This window comes from Leopardus geoffroyi, chromosome D1 (genome assembly GCF_018350155.1).
Source record: "Leopardus geoffroyi isolate Oge1 chromosome D1, O.geoffroyi_Oge1_pat1.0, whole genome shotgun sequence".
NCBI lineage: Eukaryota > Metazoa > Chordata > Mammalia > Carnivora > Felidae > Leopardus > Leopardus geoffroyi.
Window position 1 is genome coordinate 55,040,311 of NC_059329.1, and position 12,517 is coordinate 55,052,827.

At 38.5% G+C, this 12,517-nt stretch overlaps 1 protein-coding gene across 2 annotated transcripts in view; it reads left to right on the forward strand.

Annotated features, from left to right (window-relative positions):
• Positions 1–5,890, forward strand: part of GDPD4 (glycerophosphodiester phosphodiesterase domain containing 4) — a 173,262-nt gene extending 167,372 nt beyond the window's left edge. For both annotated transcript variants that reach the window (XM_045483885.1, XM_045483888.1), the window contains one exon: positions 5,408–5,890. In XM_045483885.1, coding sequence (XP_045339841.1) covers positions 5,408–5,479 — 72 coding nt within the window. In that variant the 3' untranslated portion in view covers positions 5,480–5,890. The remainder of the gene's footprint in view (positions 1–5,407) is intronic.
• Positions 5,891–12,517: the final 6,627 nt, after the last annotated feature.

The following is a 12,517-nucleotide window of genomic DNA, read 5'->3' on the forward strand; positions in this document are numbered from 1 at the left end:
CCATTTAATCATGGTGAATAATTCTTTTAATATACTGTGACTTTGAAGTGCTAGTATCTTGGTGAGAATTTTTGCATCCAGCTTCCTCAGGGGTATTGGCCTGTAATTCTCCTTTTTAGTGCGGTCTTTGTCTGGTTGTGGAATCAAGGTAATGCTGGCTTCATAAAATGAGTTTGGAAACTTTCCTTCCATTTCTATTTTTTGGAACAGTTTGAGAAGAATAGGTATTAACTCTGCTTTAAATGTCTGGTAAATTTCCCCTGAGAAGCCATCTGGCCCAGGACTCTTATTTGTTGGGAGATTTTTGACAACCCATTCAATTTCTTTGCTGGTTAGGGTCTGTTCAAATTTCCTATTTTTTCCCATTTGGGTTTTGGGAGTGTGTGAGGGTATAGGAATTTGCCCGTTTCTTCCAGGTTGTCCAGTTTGTTGGCATATAAGTTTTCATAGTATTCTCTTATAATTGTATTTCTGTGGTGTTGGTTGCGATCATTCCTCTTTCATTTGTGACTTTATCTATTTGGGTCCTCTCTCTCTTCTTTTTGAGAAGTCTGGCTAGGGAGTTATCAATTTTGTTTATTCTTTCAAAAACCAGTTCTTAGTTTCATTGATCAGTTCTGCAGGGGGGGGTGGTTGTTGTTGTTTGGATTCCGTATCATTTATTTCTCCTCTAATCTTCTTTCCCTTCTTCGGCTGGCTTTGGGCTTTATTTGCTGCTGCTTTTCTAGCTCCTTCAAGTGTAAGGTTAGGTTGTGTATTTGGGACCTTTCTTGCTTCTTGAGACAGGCCTGAAATGCAATGTACTTTCCTCTTAGGACTGCCTTTGCTGCATCCCAAAGGGTTTGGTCGGTCATGTTTACATTTTCATTTGCTTCCATGTATCTTTTAATTTCTTCTTTAATTTCTCGGTTAACCCATTTATTCTTAAGTGGGATGTGTTCTTTAACCTCCATGTATCTGGGTGCTTTCCAAATTTTTTCTTGTGGTTGATTTCAAGTTTCATAGCATTGTGATCTGAAAATACACATGGTATGATCTCAATCTTTCTGTATCTTTTGAGGGCTGTTTTGTGACCCAAAATATGATCTATTCTGGAGAATATTCCATGCGCACCCGAGAAGAATGTGTATTTTGCTGCTTTAGGATGGAATGTTCTGAATATATCTGTTAAGTCCATCTGATCCAGTGTGTCATCAGAGCCATTGTTTCCTTGTTGATTTTCTGCTTAGATGATCTGTCCACTGTTGTAGGTGGAGTATTAAAGTCTCCTACACTAGTGGTATTATTATCAATAAGTTTGCTTATGTTTATGCTTAACTGATGTATGTATTTGGGTGCTTCAAGCTGGGGACATAAATGTTTGCAATTGTTAGGTCTTCTTGATGGATAGACCCCTTCAAGTATAATATAATGCCTTTCTTCATCTCTTTTCAGTCTTTGTTTTGAAACCTAGTTTGTCTGATATAAGTACGACCTCTCTGGCTTTCTTTCCACGTCCATTAGGATGATAGATGGTTCTCCATCCCCTCACTTTTAATCTGCAGGTGTCCTTAAGTCTAAAATGAGTCTCTTGTAGGGGCGCCTGGGTGGCTCAGTCGGTTAAGCAGCCGACTTTGGCTCGGGTCATGATCTCGCAGTCCGTGAGTTCAAGCCCCGCGTCAGGCTCTGTGCTGACAGCTCAGAGCCTGGAGCCTGTTTCAGATTCTGTGCCTCCCTCTCTCTGACCCTCCCCCGTTCATGCTCTGTCTCTCTCTGTCTCAAAAATAAATAAACGTTAAAAAAAAATGAGTCCCTTGTAGGCAGTGTGTATATATATATATATACACACATACATACACACACACATATATACATATATATGCTGATATATATGCATATATAGGTATAGATATATAGATATATATCTTGCTTTTTGTCCATTCTGATACCCTATGTCTTTTGATTGGAGCATCGAGTCCATTTATATTCAGAGTGATTATTGAAAGGTATGAATTTAGTGCCATTGTGTTATCTGAAGACTTTGTGTTTCTGGTGATGTTCTCTGGTCCTTTGTAGTCTTTGCTGCTTTCCACTCAGAGAGTTCCCCTTACAGTTTCTTGCAGGGCTGGTTTAGTGGTCAGACTCCTTTAGTTTTTGTTTGTCTTGGAAAGTCATTATCTCTCCTATCCTGAACGACTGCCTTGCTGAACAAAGGATTCTTGGCTCTGTATTGTTCCTATTCAGCACACTGAATATTTCTTGCCACTTCCTTCTGACCTGCCAGGTGTCAGTGGACAGGTCTGCTACTAACCTTATGTGTCTACCCTTGTAGGTTAAGGACCTGTTGTTCCTAGCTACTTTCAGAATTCCCTCTTTATCTCTGTATTTTGCAATTATAAACCTTTTTTATTTATTTATCTTTGTATGTCATGGTGTTGACCTGTTTCTGTTGATTTTGAACGTAGTTCTCTGTGCCTCTTGGATTTAGATGCCTGTGTCCTTCTCCAGATTAGGGAAGTTCTCAGCTATACTTTGTTCAAATAAACCTTCTGCTCCTTTTTCTCACTCTTCTTCTTCTGGGACTCTTATGGTATGGATATTGTTTCATTTCATGGAATCACTTAGTTCTCTAATTCTTCCCTCGTGATCTAGTAATTTCCTTTCCCTCTTTTTTTAGCTTCATTATTTTCCATAATTTTATCTTCTATTTCACCTATTCTCTCCTCTGCATCTTCCACCCTAGCTGTCACTGTATCTAGTTTATTTTGTATCTCAGTTATGGCATTTTTTGATTTGTCCTGACTAGTTCTTAGGTCTCTGATCTCTGCAGCAAGGGTTTCTCTCATGTCTTCTATGCTCTTTTCAAGCTGCTGTTAGTCTAATGACTGTTGTTCTAAAGTCTTGTTCAGATATGTTTATACCTGTTTTGAGCAATTCTCTGTGATTTCTTCTTGACCTTTTTTTTGAGGAGAATTCCTCTGTCTTGTTATTTTGGCTTATTTTCTGTCTTTTGTGTGTTTTAAAAGCTTGTTATGTGTTCTGCACCTAAGAATACTTCTATATGAAAAAGGTGTCATACACTGTCCACTGCCTGGCACTCCAGGAAGTGTTTTTGGTGTATGTTATGTGCACTCTGCTGTTGTGGTTTGGCTGCTCTATCCCATTGGTCAGTCCTCTGCAGAGGTCCTCCTTGCTTGTAGCGGGGGAGTGTTTGCACCTTCAACCATATGTGCTTTGAATTGTTTGTCGAAATAACCTTGGGGGGAAAAAAGGAAAAGGGAGGGGTAAACTTGATCCTATAAAAAGAGAAAAATGGAAGGGGAGAAAAGAAATCCAAACAAAGAATCAAAAAAGTATAAGGCTAAATTCAGAGAAAGAAACAGGAAATTAAAGATGAAAGAGAGAAGGTGGAAAAAGAATAGAGTAAAAATGTCTGATAAAAAATTAAAATATATACATATAATAACATTTGACCAAAAACACATCAGAAACTATGAAACTGATTCCAAAAGAAAAAAAAAAAAAAAAAAAAGGAGAAGGTAAAAAGAAATAGAAAAGCAAAGAAAAAAAAAAAAACAGTTGTCTGCTGATGCCTGGGACTGGTGGCTGTGCTGGTCTGGAGGAGAGGCCAGCTGCATTGGATCAGTCTTGGCTCCCAGTAAATAAGCAGTTGCCAGGTACGGAGGGGTGGGGTTTGGTGTAAGTGGGTCCCGCCTCCACTGGGGGCCACTCTGCTGCTCTCTGAAGTCCCACAGTGTTGGTGTTGGGGAGAAAAATGGTAACACTCCACTGTCTCCTCCCCAGACCAGGTATCTCAACCCACGCTGTTCAGGCAGCTCTCATAGAATAGTAAGGGTGCTCAGTTTTCCCTGCTCTACAGTTCTCCCACATCTTCCACCCTGGGCTGGGATTCAAAACCTAAAATCTTAAAGGACCCAGCTTGGTGTAGCTCCTTTCCCCCCATTCTGGAGTAGAGCCACCCTGCCCTGCTGATAAAAAGGCCTTTGGCTGTACCTGCAGGGTCTTTTGTCCTTGGGGAGGCAATAAGCTCTCTTCCCAAAGTATTCTGGGAAGGGGACTATTCTCTCCCAGGGCACCCCTGAGATTGTCACACCACAGTATATACTCCTGGGCCAGCTCCCTCCTCCCCAGGAGAGTGCTTCACAGTTCTGGAGAAAGTCATGCACTTCTGAAACCTCCGAGTTTCAGCTCCTGAGGCTGTTTGCAAAAGAGAAACTGGAACTCTCTGTATTTCTTGTTCCCCAGTCTATGGTCCAGAGAGGTTTTCCTCTTGTGCTGAGTAACAGCATTTTCACAGCTCCTCTCTCTCTCTCTCTCTCTCTCTCTCTCTCTCTCTCTCTCTCTCCCCCCCTTTTGTGTCTCCACAGAAGGGGATCCCTCTCCTCTGTGCCTATGCCATTTTATCTCCCCCAATTCACATCTGCACACCTCATTCCTGCCAATCTGCCTCCCTCTAACTGTGGAGATCCTTCTGGCCCTCCGCAGATTGATTTCCTGGGTGCTCCAAGTAATCTGACCTCAAAAGAGCTGTGTTTGGGGGACGAAGAAAGTCACAGTTTCCCTACTTCTCTACCATCTTAACTCCCTTCCACCAAACCTAGTTTTATGTAATAAGTAAATTGATCTTTCTACTTGGCTTAAAAATGGAGCCCTAGTGACTTAGTTTAAAATGACTCAGTGTTGATCATTCTGGATCCTATTTTCCTTGGCCTCAATATACCTTTACAATCTCTAGATTCACACCCTCTTTAATATCCACTGGGTGTCTAAGAGAAATCTCAAATGTATCATTCCCCAAACAGTTGAACTCCTGATCTTCCACCCTCAAAACCTGCTTTACTGCATCTTTCCAGAGAATGGCAATTATATTTGTTTCCTTAGGCCAAATTCTTGAAGTCATCCCTAAATCCTTTCTCTTGCACATGCCACATCCAATCCATTGGCAAATTTTGTTGATTATACTTTTAAAGTATAGTCAGATTCAGTTATTTCTCACCATCTCCACTGCTACCAGCCTGGACCGAGCCTATCATCATCTTGCACTTGGGTCGTTGGAGTAGTTTTCTTTTTTTTAATTTATTTTGAGAGAGACAGAGTGAGCAGGGAAGGGGCAGAGAGAGAGAGGGGGACAGAGAATCTGAAGCAGGCTCTGCACTAACAGCAGAGAGCCCTATGTGGGACTTGAACTCACAAACTGCGAGATCATGACCTGAGCCAAAGTCAGACTCTCAACCGACTGAGCCACCCAGGCACCCCAACGGAGTAATCTTAATTGGTCTCTATACTTCTACTCTTGTCCATCTTTCCCCATCTCTATCCCCTTAGTTTGTTTCCAGCATAGCAGGTACAGTGATCCAGTTAAAACCTAAGATGACGTCACTTCTCATTCTTTGCTCTTATTTTTCAGTGGCTCCCTATTTCACTTGGAATAAAAGCCAGTCCTAAGAATGGCCGAGGATGTCCTGTATCACTCTGCTGAAGGCACATTGATCGCATTTCTCCTCAAACATCTAAGGTACTCTTGCCTCAGGGCCTTTGTACATGCTATCCATTGCCTGCAATCACTTGCCTCAGGCACCCAAAAGGTCTCACTCTCTTAGCCACTTCAGGTTTGAGCTCAGATAACACTTAGAAAGGTCTACCCTGAAAAATCTTACTTAAAATTGCCAACTCACTCTTACCCTTACTCTGCTCAATCACTTTCCCATAGCATTTTTCACCTCCTGACATGCTGTTACTTATTTAATAGTCTCTTCCTCCTTCAGTGACAATGTAAGCTCCATGATGGAAGGGATTTTTTTTAGTTGTTCATTCACTGATGCATCTTCAACACCTAAAACAAAGCCCAGTGTATAGACAAAACTCAATAAATATTTTGAATGAAATACTAGAAAGTTTTTAAAAGCAGCTTTATTGTGGAATAGTTAACATATAATAAACTACAGATATTTAAAATGTAATATTTAATAAGCTTTTAGTAATAAATCATTACCACAACCAAGAAAATGAACAAATACATCACCAATAAAAGTTTTCTCACTGCCTCTTGCCCTTCTCTGAATACCACAACCCCAGGGACCACTGACCTGCTTTCTGTCACTATAGTTGCATTTTAAGAATTGTATATAAACTGAATCAGTAATGCATAGTTTTTGACTAGCTTTTTTCACTCAGCATAATTATGAGATTCTCCCATGTTGTTATATCAGTAGTTTATTCCTTTTTATTGCTGAATGGTATTCCATTGTATGGATACATCACAATTTGTCTAGCCATCCGTTGTTAGACATCTGGGTTTCTGGTTTGGGGCTCTTATAAGTATTTACAAATGCTATCAAATATTTGTGTGGATTGTACATATCTTTGTGTGGACATAACACTTTCGTTTCTCTTGAGTAAATGCCTAGAAGTACAATAGCTAGAGCAATGTTGAGTGTATGTTTCACTTTTTTTTTTTATTTATTTTGAGAGAGTGAGCACAAGTGGTGTAAGGGCAGAGAGAAGGGGGGGGGGCAGAGGATACCAAGCAGCCTTCTCCACTGACAGCAGAGAGCCTCATGCGGGGCTTGAACTCATGAAACATGAGATCATGACTTAAACTGAAGTCAGACACTTAACCAACTGAGCCAGCCAGGCACCCCTGTATGTTTAACTTCTTAAGAAATTGCAAAATTGATTTGCAAAGCAGTTGTACCATTTTATATTCCCACCAGCAGTGTATGAGAGTTCTTCTTTCAACATCTTTACCAACATTTGGTTTGGTCACTCTTTTTCATCTTAACCATTCTAGTACATGTGGAGTGGAATCTCACTGTGATTTACAGTTGCGTTTCTGTAATGTTTAATAATGTTGAGCATCTTTTCCTGTGCTTACTTGCCATCTGCATCTCTTTTTGGGGAAGTGTCTGTTCAAATCTTTTGTCCTTTTTATAGTGAGTTTATTATTAGTTTTGTGACACACTTATATGTTTATACATCCTTTATCAGATATATGTGTTACGCATAATTTCTTCTAGGTTATGCCTAGTCTTTTCATCCTAATGGTACCAGTCTTCAGAAGGCAGAGGTTTTTAGTTTAGAGTAAATGTACTTATTACATTTTTTCTTTTTCTTTTCTTTTAGTTTATTTATTTATTTATTTAGAGAGAGAGAGAGAGAGAGAGAGAGAGAGTAAGCAGGGTAGGGACAGAGAGAGAGGGGAGAGAGAGAATCCCAAGCAGGCTCCATACTCTCAGTATAGAGTCCCATGTGGGGCTCGAACTCATGAACCTTGAATCATGACCTGAGCCAAAACCAATAGTCAGACACTTAACTGAGCCACCCAGGTGCCCCTCAGATTTTTTCTTATATAAATCATGGGGTTGAAAAAATTTTTTTTATATTTATTTTTGAGAGAGAGAGAGAAGGAGAGTGCAAGCAGGGGAGAGGCAGAGAGTTGGGGGGGGGGCAGGGGGACACACAGAATCCAAAGCAGGCTCCAAGCTCTGAGCTGTCAGCACAGAGCCCAAGGCGGGGCTCGAACCCATCAACCATGAGATCATGACCTGAGCCAAAGTCATGCGCTGAACCGACTGAGCCACCCAGGAGCCCCTATAAATCATGGTTTTGATGTCATTTCTAAGATCTTTGCTTACCTAAGGTAGCAGATTTTCTCCTAAGTTTTTTTCCCCCACGAAGTTTTATAGTTTTGGGTTTTATATTTAGGTCCATAATCCATTTGAATTAAATTTTGTATATAGTACAAGGTATAGACTTAAGTTTTGGGGGTTTTTGGCATAGTTATTCCAGCACCATTTGTTTAAAAGACTATTATTTCTTCACTGAATTGCCTTTGCACCTTTATAAGAAATCAATTCTCTTCGTATGTGTGGGTCTATTTCTGAACTCTTGATTCTGTTCCATGTATCTGCTTGACTCTCTTTATGACAAAATCATATTTCCTTGATTACTATAGCTTCATAGTAAGTCTTGAAATCAGGTAGTGTTAATTCTTCTTTGTCCCTTGGGTTGGAAGTATGTTAGGTTTCCAAATGGTATTTTCCAGGTGACTTAAATCCTTTAAAATTTATTGGTGCTATTTTTGTGACCCAGAATATGGTCTGTCTTGGTAAATGTCCATGTGCACTTGAAAAGAATGTGCACTTTGCTATCATTGGGTGGAATGTTCTGTAAATGTCAATGGGATCTAGTTGGTTAGTAGTGTTTTTTATTTTGTTTTGCTTTTTAAGTAATATTTGACCCACAATGTTACATTAGTTTCAGGTGTACAATATAGTGATTCAACTTCTCTATACATTGTTATGCTCACCACAAATGTAGCTACCATCTGTCACCATACAAGGCTATTGTAATAAAATTGACTATATTCCCTATGTTGTACCTTTCATCTCTGTGACTTATCCACTCCGTATCTGGAACCTGTGCCTCCCACTTTCCTTCACCCACCTTGCCAGAGGGGAGAGGTTAGGTGTGAGGGGGGATGGGCACTCTTCAGTTTGTTATAATTATGGGTGTTTTTCTGCTTTTTTCATTTGTGTTTTAGAGTCTACATATTAAATGAAATCATATGGTATTTGTCTTTGACCTATTTCACTTAGCATGTAATACCCTTTAGTTCCATCCATTGTTGCAAATGTCAATTTCTCATTCTGTTTTATGGCTGAATATTCCCCTGTATATATATACTACTACTACTTATCCATTCATCTATCGGTGGACACTTATGTTGTTTCCATATCATGGCTATTGTAAATAGAGCTGCAATAAACGTAGGAGTGTATAGAGCTTTTTGAATTAGTGTTTTAGTTTTGTTTGGTTAAATACCCGATAGTAGAATTAATGGATCGTGTAATATTTCTATTTTTAATTTTTTGAGTAACTTCTGTATTGTTTTCCACAAGAGCTGAACCAGTTTACACACTGACCAACAGTGCATGAGGGTTCCTTGTTCTCTGTCTCCTCACCAAGATTTGTTACTCTCTTTTTGATTCTAGCCATTCTGATAGGTATAAAGTGATGTCTCATTGTAGTTTTTAAGTTACAGGCCTTTCACCTCCTTGGTTAAGTTTATCTCTAGGTTTTTTTGTGGTTTTTTTTTGGGTGTGAAATTGTAAATGGAATTGTTTTCTTAATTTCTCTATTTCATTATTAATGTATAGAAACACAGTGAATTTCTGCATATTAATTTTGTGTCCTGCAACTTTACTGAATTCATATATCACTTCTAATAGTTTTTTGATGGAGTCTTCAGAGTTTTCTATGTGTAGTATCATGTCATTTGCAAATAGTTTTTACTTGATATCAGTTTGGATACCTTTCATTTCTTGTCTCATTGCTGTGGGTAGGACTTCCAGTACTATGTTGAATAAAGGTGACAACAATGGGCATTATTGTCTTGTCCCTGGTCTTAGAGGAAAAGCTCTCTGTTTTTCACCATTGACCATGATGTTAGCTCTGGGCTTGTCATATATAGCCTTTATTATGTTAAGCTATGATCCCTCTAAACCCACTTCGTTGAGAGTGTTTATCATGAACACATGTTTAGTTTTGTGAAATGTTTTGTCTTGACTGAGATGAGCATATGATTTTTATTCTTCATTTTGTTATTGTGATGTATTACATTGATTTGTGGATATTGAGCCATCTTTGCATCCCTGGAATAAATCCCATTGATTGTGGTGAATGATCCTGTTAATGTATTGTTGAGTGTAGTTTGCTAATACTTTGTAGAGGATTTTTGCATCTACGTTCATCAGGGATATTGGTCTATTGATATTGGATATTGATTTTTGTAGTGTCTTTGTCTGGTTTTGGTGTCAGGATAATGCTGGCCTCAAAGAATGAATCTGGAATCTTTCTTCCCTTTCCTATTTTTTTTTTTTTGAATAGTTTGAGGAGAATAGTTATTAACTCTTTAAATGTCTGGTGGAATTCACTGGTGAGTCCATCTGGTCCTAGACTTTTGTTTGTTGGGAGTTTTTTGATTACTGATTCCATTTTGTTACTAGTCAGATTTTTTTCTTTTTGATTCGGTTTTGGAAGATTGTAGGTTTCTAGGAATTTATCCATTTCTTCTATGTTGACCAGTATCTTGGCATGTAATTTTTCATAGTAGTGGTCTCTTATAATCCTTTGTATTTCTGTGGTGTCATTTGTTGCTTCCCTTCTTTCATTTCTGATTTTGTTTCGGTTCTCTCTTTCTTGATGAGGCTGGCTGAAGGTTTATCAATTTTGCTTATCTTTTCAAAAAGCCAGTTCTGGTTTCATTGATTTTTTAAAAGATTTTTATTGTTTATTAACATACAGCATTATATTAGTTTCAGATATACAATATCATTGATCTTTTCTATTTCTTCCATTTTTTTCTTATAGTTGATTTTAATTACCTACTGTGTACAGAAAATATGCGTGATAGGATTTCAGTATTTTTAAATTTATCAAGACTTATTTTGTGGCCTAACACATGATCTGTCCTGGTGAATGTTCCATGTGCACTTGAAAAGAATGTGCATTCTGGTTTGGGATGGAATGTTCTGTATTTATCTATAAAGTCCATCTGGTCTAATGTGTTGTTCAGTGCCACAATTTCCTTGTTAGTTTTCTGTCTGGATTGTGTATCCATTTATGTAAGTAGGGTGTTAAAGTTCTCTATTATTCCCTACTGTCAATTTCTCCTTTTATAAATGTTAAAATTTCCTCTATGTATATAGGTGCTCCAGTGTTGGGTGCACGGATATTTACAATTGTTATATCCTCTTGCTGAATTGATCCCTGTATCATTTCATTGTGCAATGACCTTTTTTGTGTCTTGTAAGTATTGCTACCCTGGCTTTTTTTCCCCTGATATTTGCATGGAATATATTTTTCCATCCCTTCACCTTCAGTCTGTATGTGTCTTTAGGTCTGAAGTGAGTCTCTTGTAGGCAACATATACATGGGTCTTGATTTTTTTTATCCATTCCATCACCCTATGCATTTGATTAGAGCATTTACACTATGTACATTTAATCATTGATAGTTGCATACTTATTGCCATTTTGTTAACTTTTATGGGTGCTTTTTGTAGCTCTTCTATGTTCCTTTTTTCTCCCATACTCTTTCTTGTGACTGATGACTTTAGTGTATCTATTACAGGTTTTGGGTTTGTGGTTACCATGAAGTTCATATATAACATTCTAAGTATACAGCAGTCTGTATTGATAGTCACTTAAGTTTGAACACTTTCTAAAGGAATTTTAGTTCCACACTCCACGTTTTATGTATATGTTGTCTCTTTCTGTGAGTCCCCTTAACTAATATTTTAGATATAATTGCTCTACTACCATACTGTTTGCTTTTATTCATGAAATATTTTTTCCTTTCACAGGTTTCTTATAATTATAGACTTTTCTACTTAAAGAAGTACCTTTAACATTTCTTCTAAGGCCAGTGTAGTGGCAATGACTTCTTTAGCTTTTGTTTTTCTGGGAAACTCTTTCTCTATCCTTCAATTCTGAATGATAATCTTGCCAGGTAGAATATTCTCAGGTTGTGTTTTTTCCTTTCAGCGCTTTGAGTAGATCATGCCACTTCCTTCTGGCCTGCAAAGTTTCTGAAAACTCAGCTGATGGCCTTAGGGAGTTTCCCTTGTACATTACTAGTTGCTTCTCTCTTGCTGCTTTTTAAATTCTTCCTTTAATCTTTGACATTCAAATTACCATGTGTCGTGGTGTGGATCTCATTGGGTTCATCTTGTTTTGAACTCTTTGTGCTTCTTAAACCAGGATGTCTGTTTCCTTCCCTGGGTTGTGGAAGTTTTTAGCTATTTCTTCAAACAAGTTTTCTGGCTCTCTCTCTTCTCCTTCTGGAACCCTTATAATGCAAATATTTGTTTGATGTTGCCCAAGAGACCTTAACCTATCCTCATTTTTTTTTTTTAATTTTTTTTTTCAACGTTTATTTATTTTTGGGGCAGAGAGAGACAGAGCATGAACGGGGGAGGGGCAGAGAGAGGGAGACACAGAATCGGAAACAGGCTCCAGGCTCTGAGCCATCAGCCCAGAGCCCGACGCGGGGCTTGAACTCACGGACCGCGAGATCGTGACCCGGCTGAAGTCGGACGCTTAACCGACTGCGCCACCCAGGCGCCCCTATCCTCATTTTTTAAAATTCTTTTTTCCTTTTGCTGTTCAACTCAGGTGCCCTCCATTACCCTGTCTTCCAGATTACTGCTCTGTTTTTCTACAACCTCTAGTGTATTTTTCATTTAGGTTATTGTGTTCTTAAACTCTGGTCTTTTATGTTTTCTATCTCATTGATATTCTAAGTTCATCTATTCTCTCCAGGCTGTTGAACACCTTTATAACCATTACTTTGAACTCTTTATCAGGTAGTTGGTTATTTCATGTAGTTCTTTTTATGAGGTTTTGTCTTGTTCTTTCATTTGCAGCATATTCCTCTGTCTCATTTTGCTTGACTTTCTGTGTTTATTTCTATGAATTAGGCAGAACACCTACTTCTCCTAAACTTAAAGGAATGG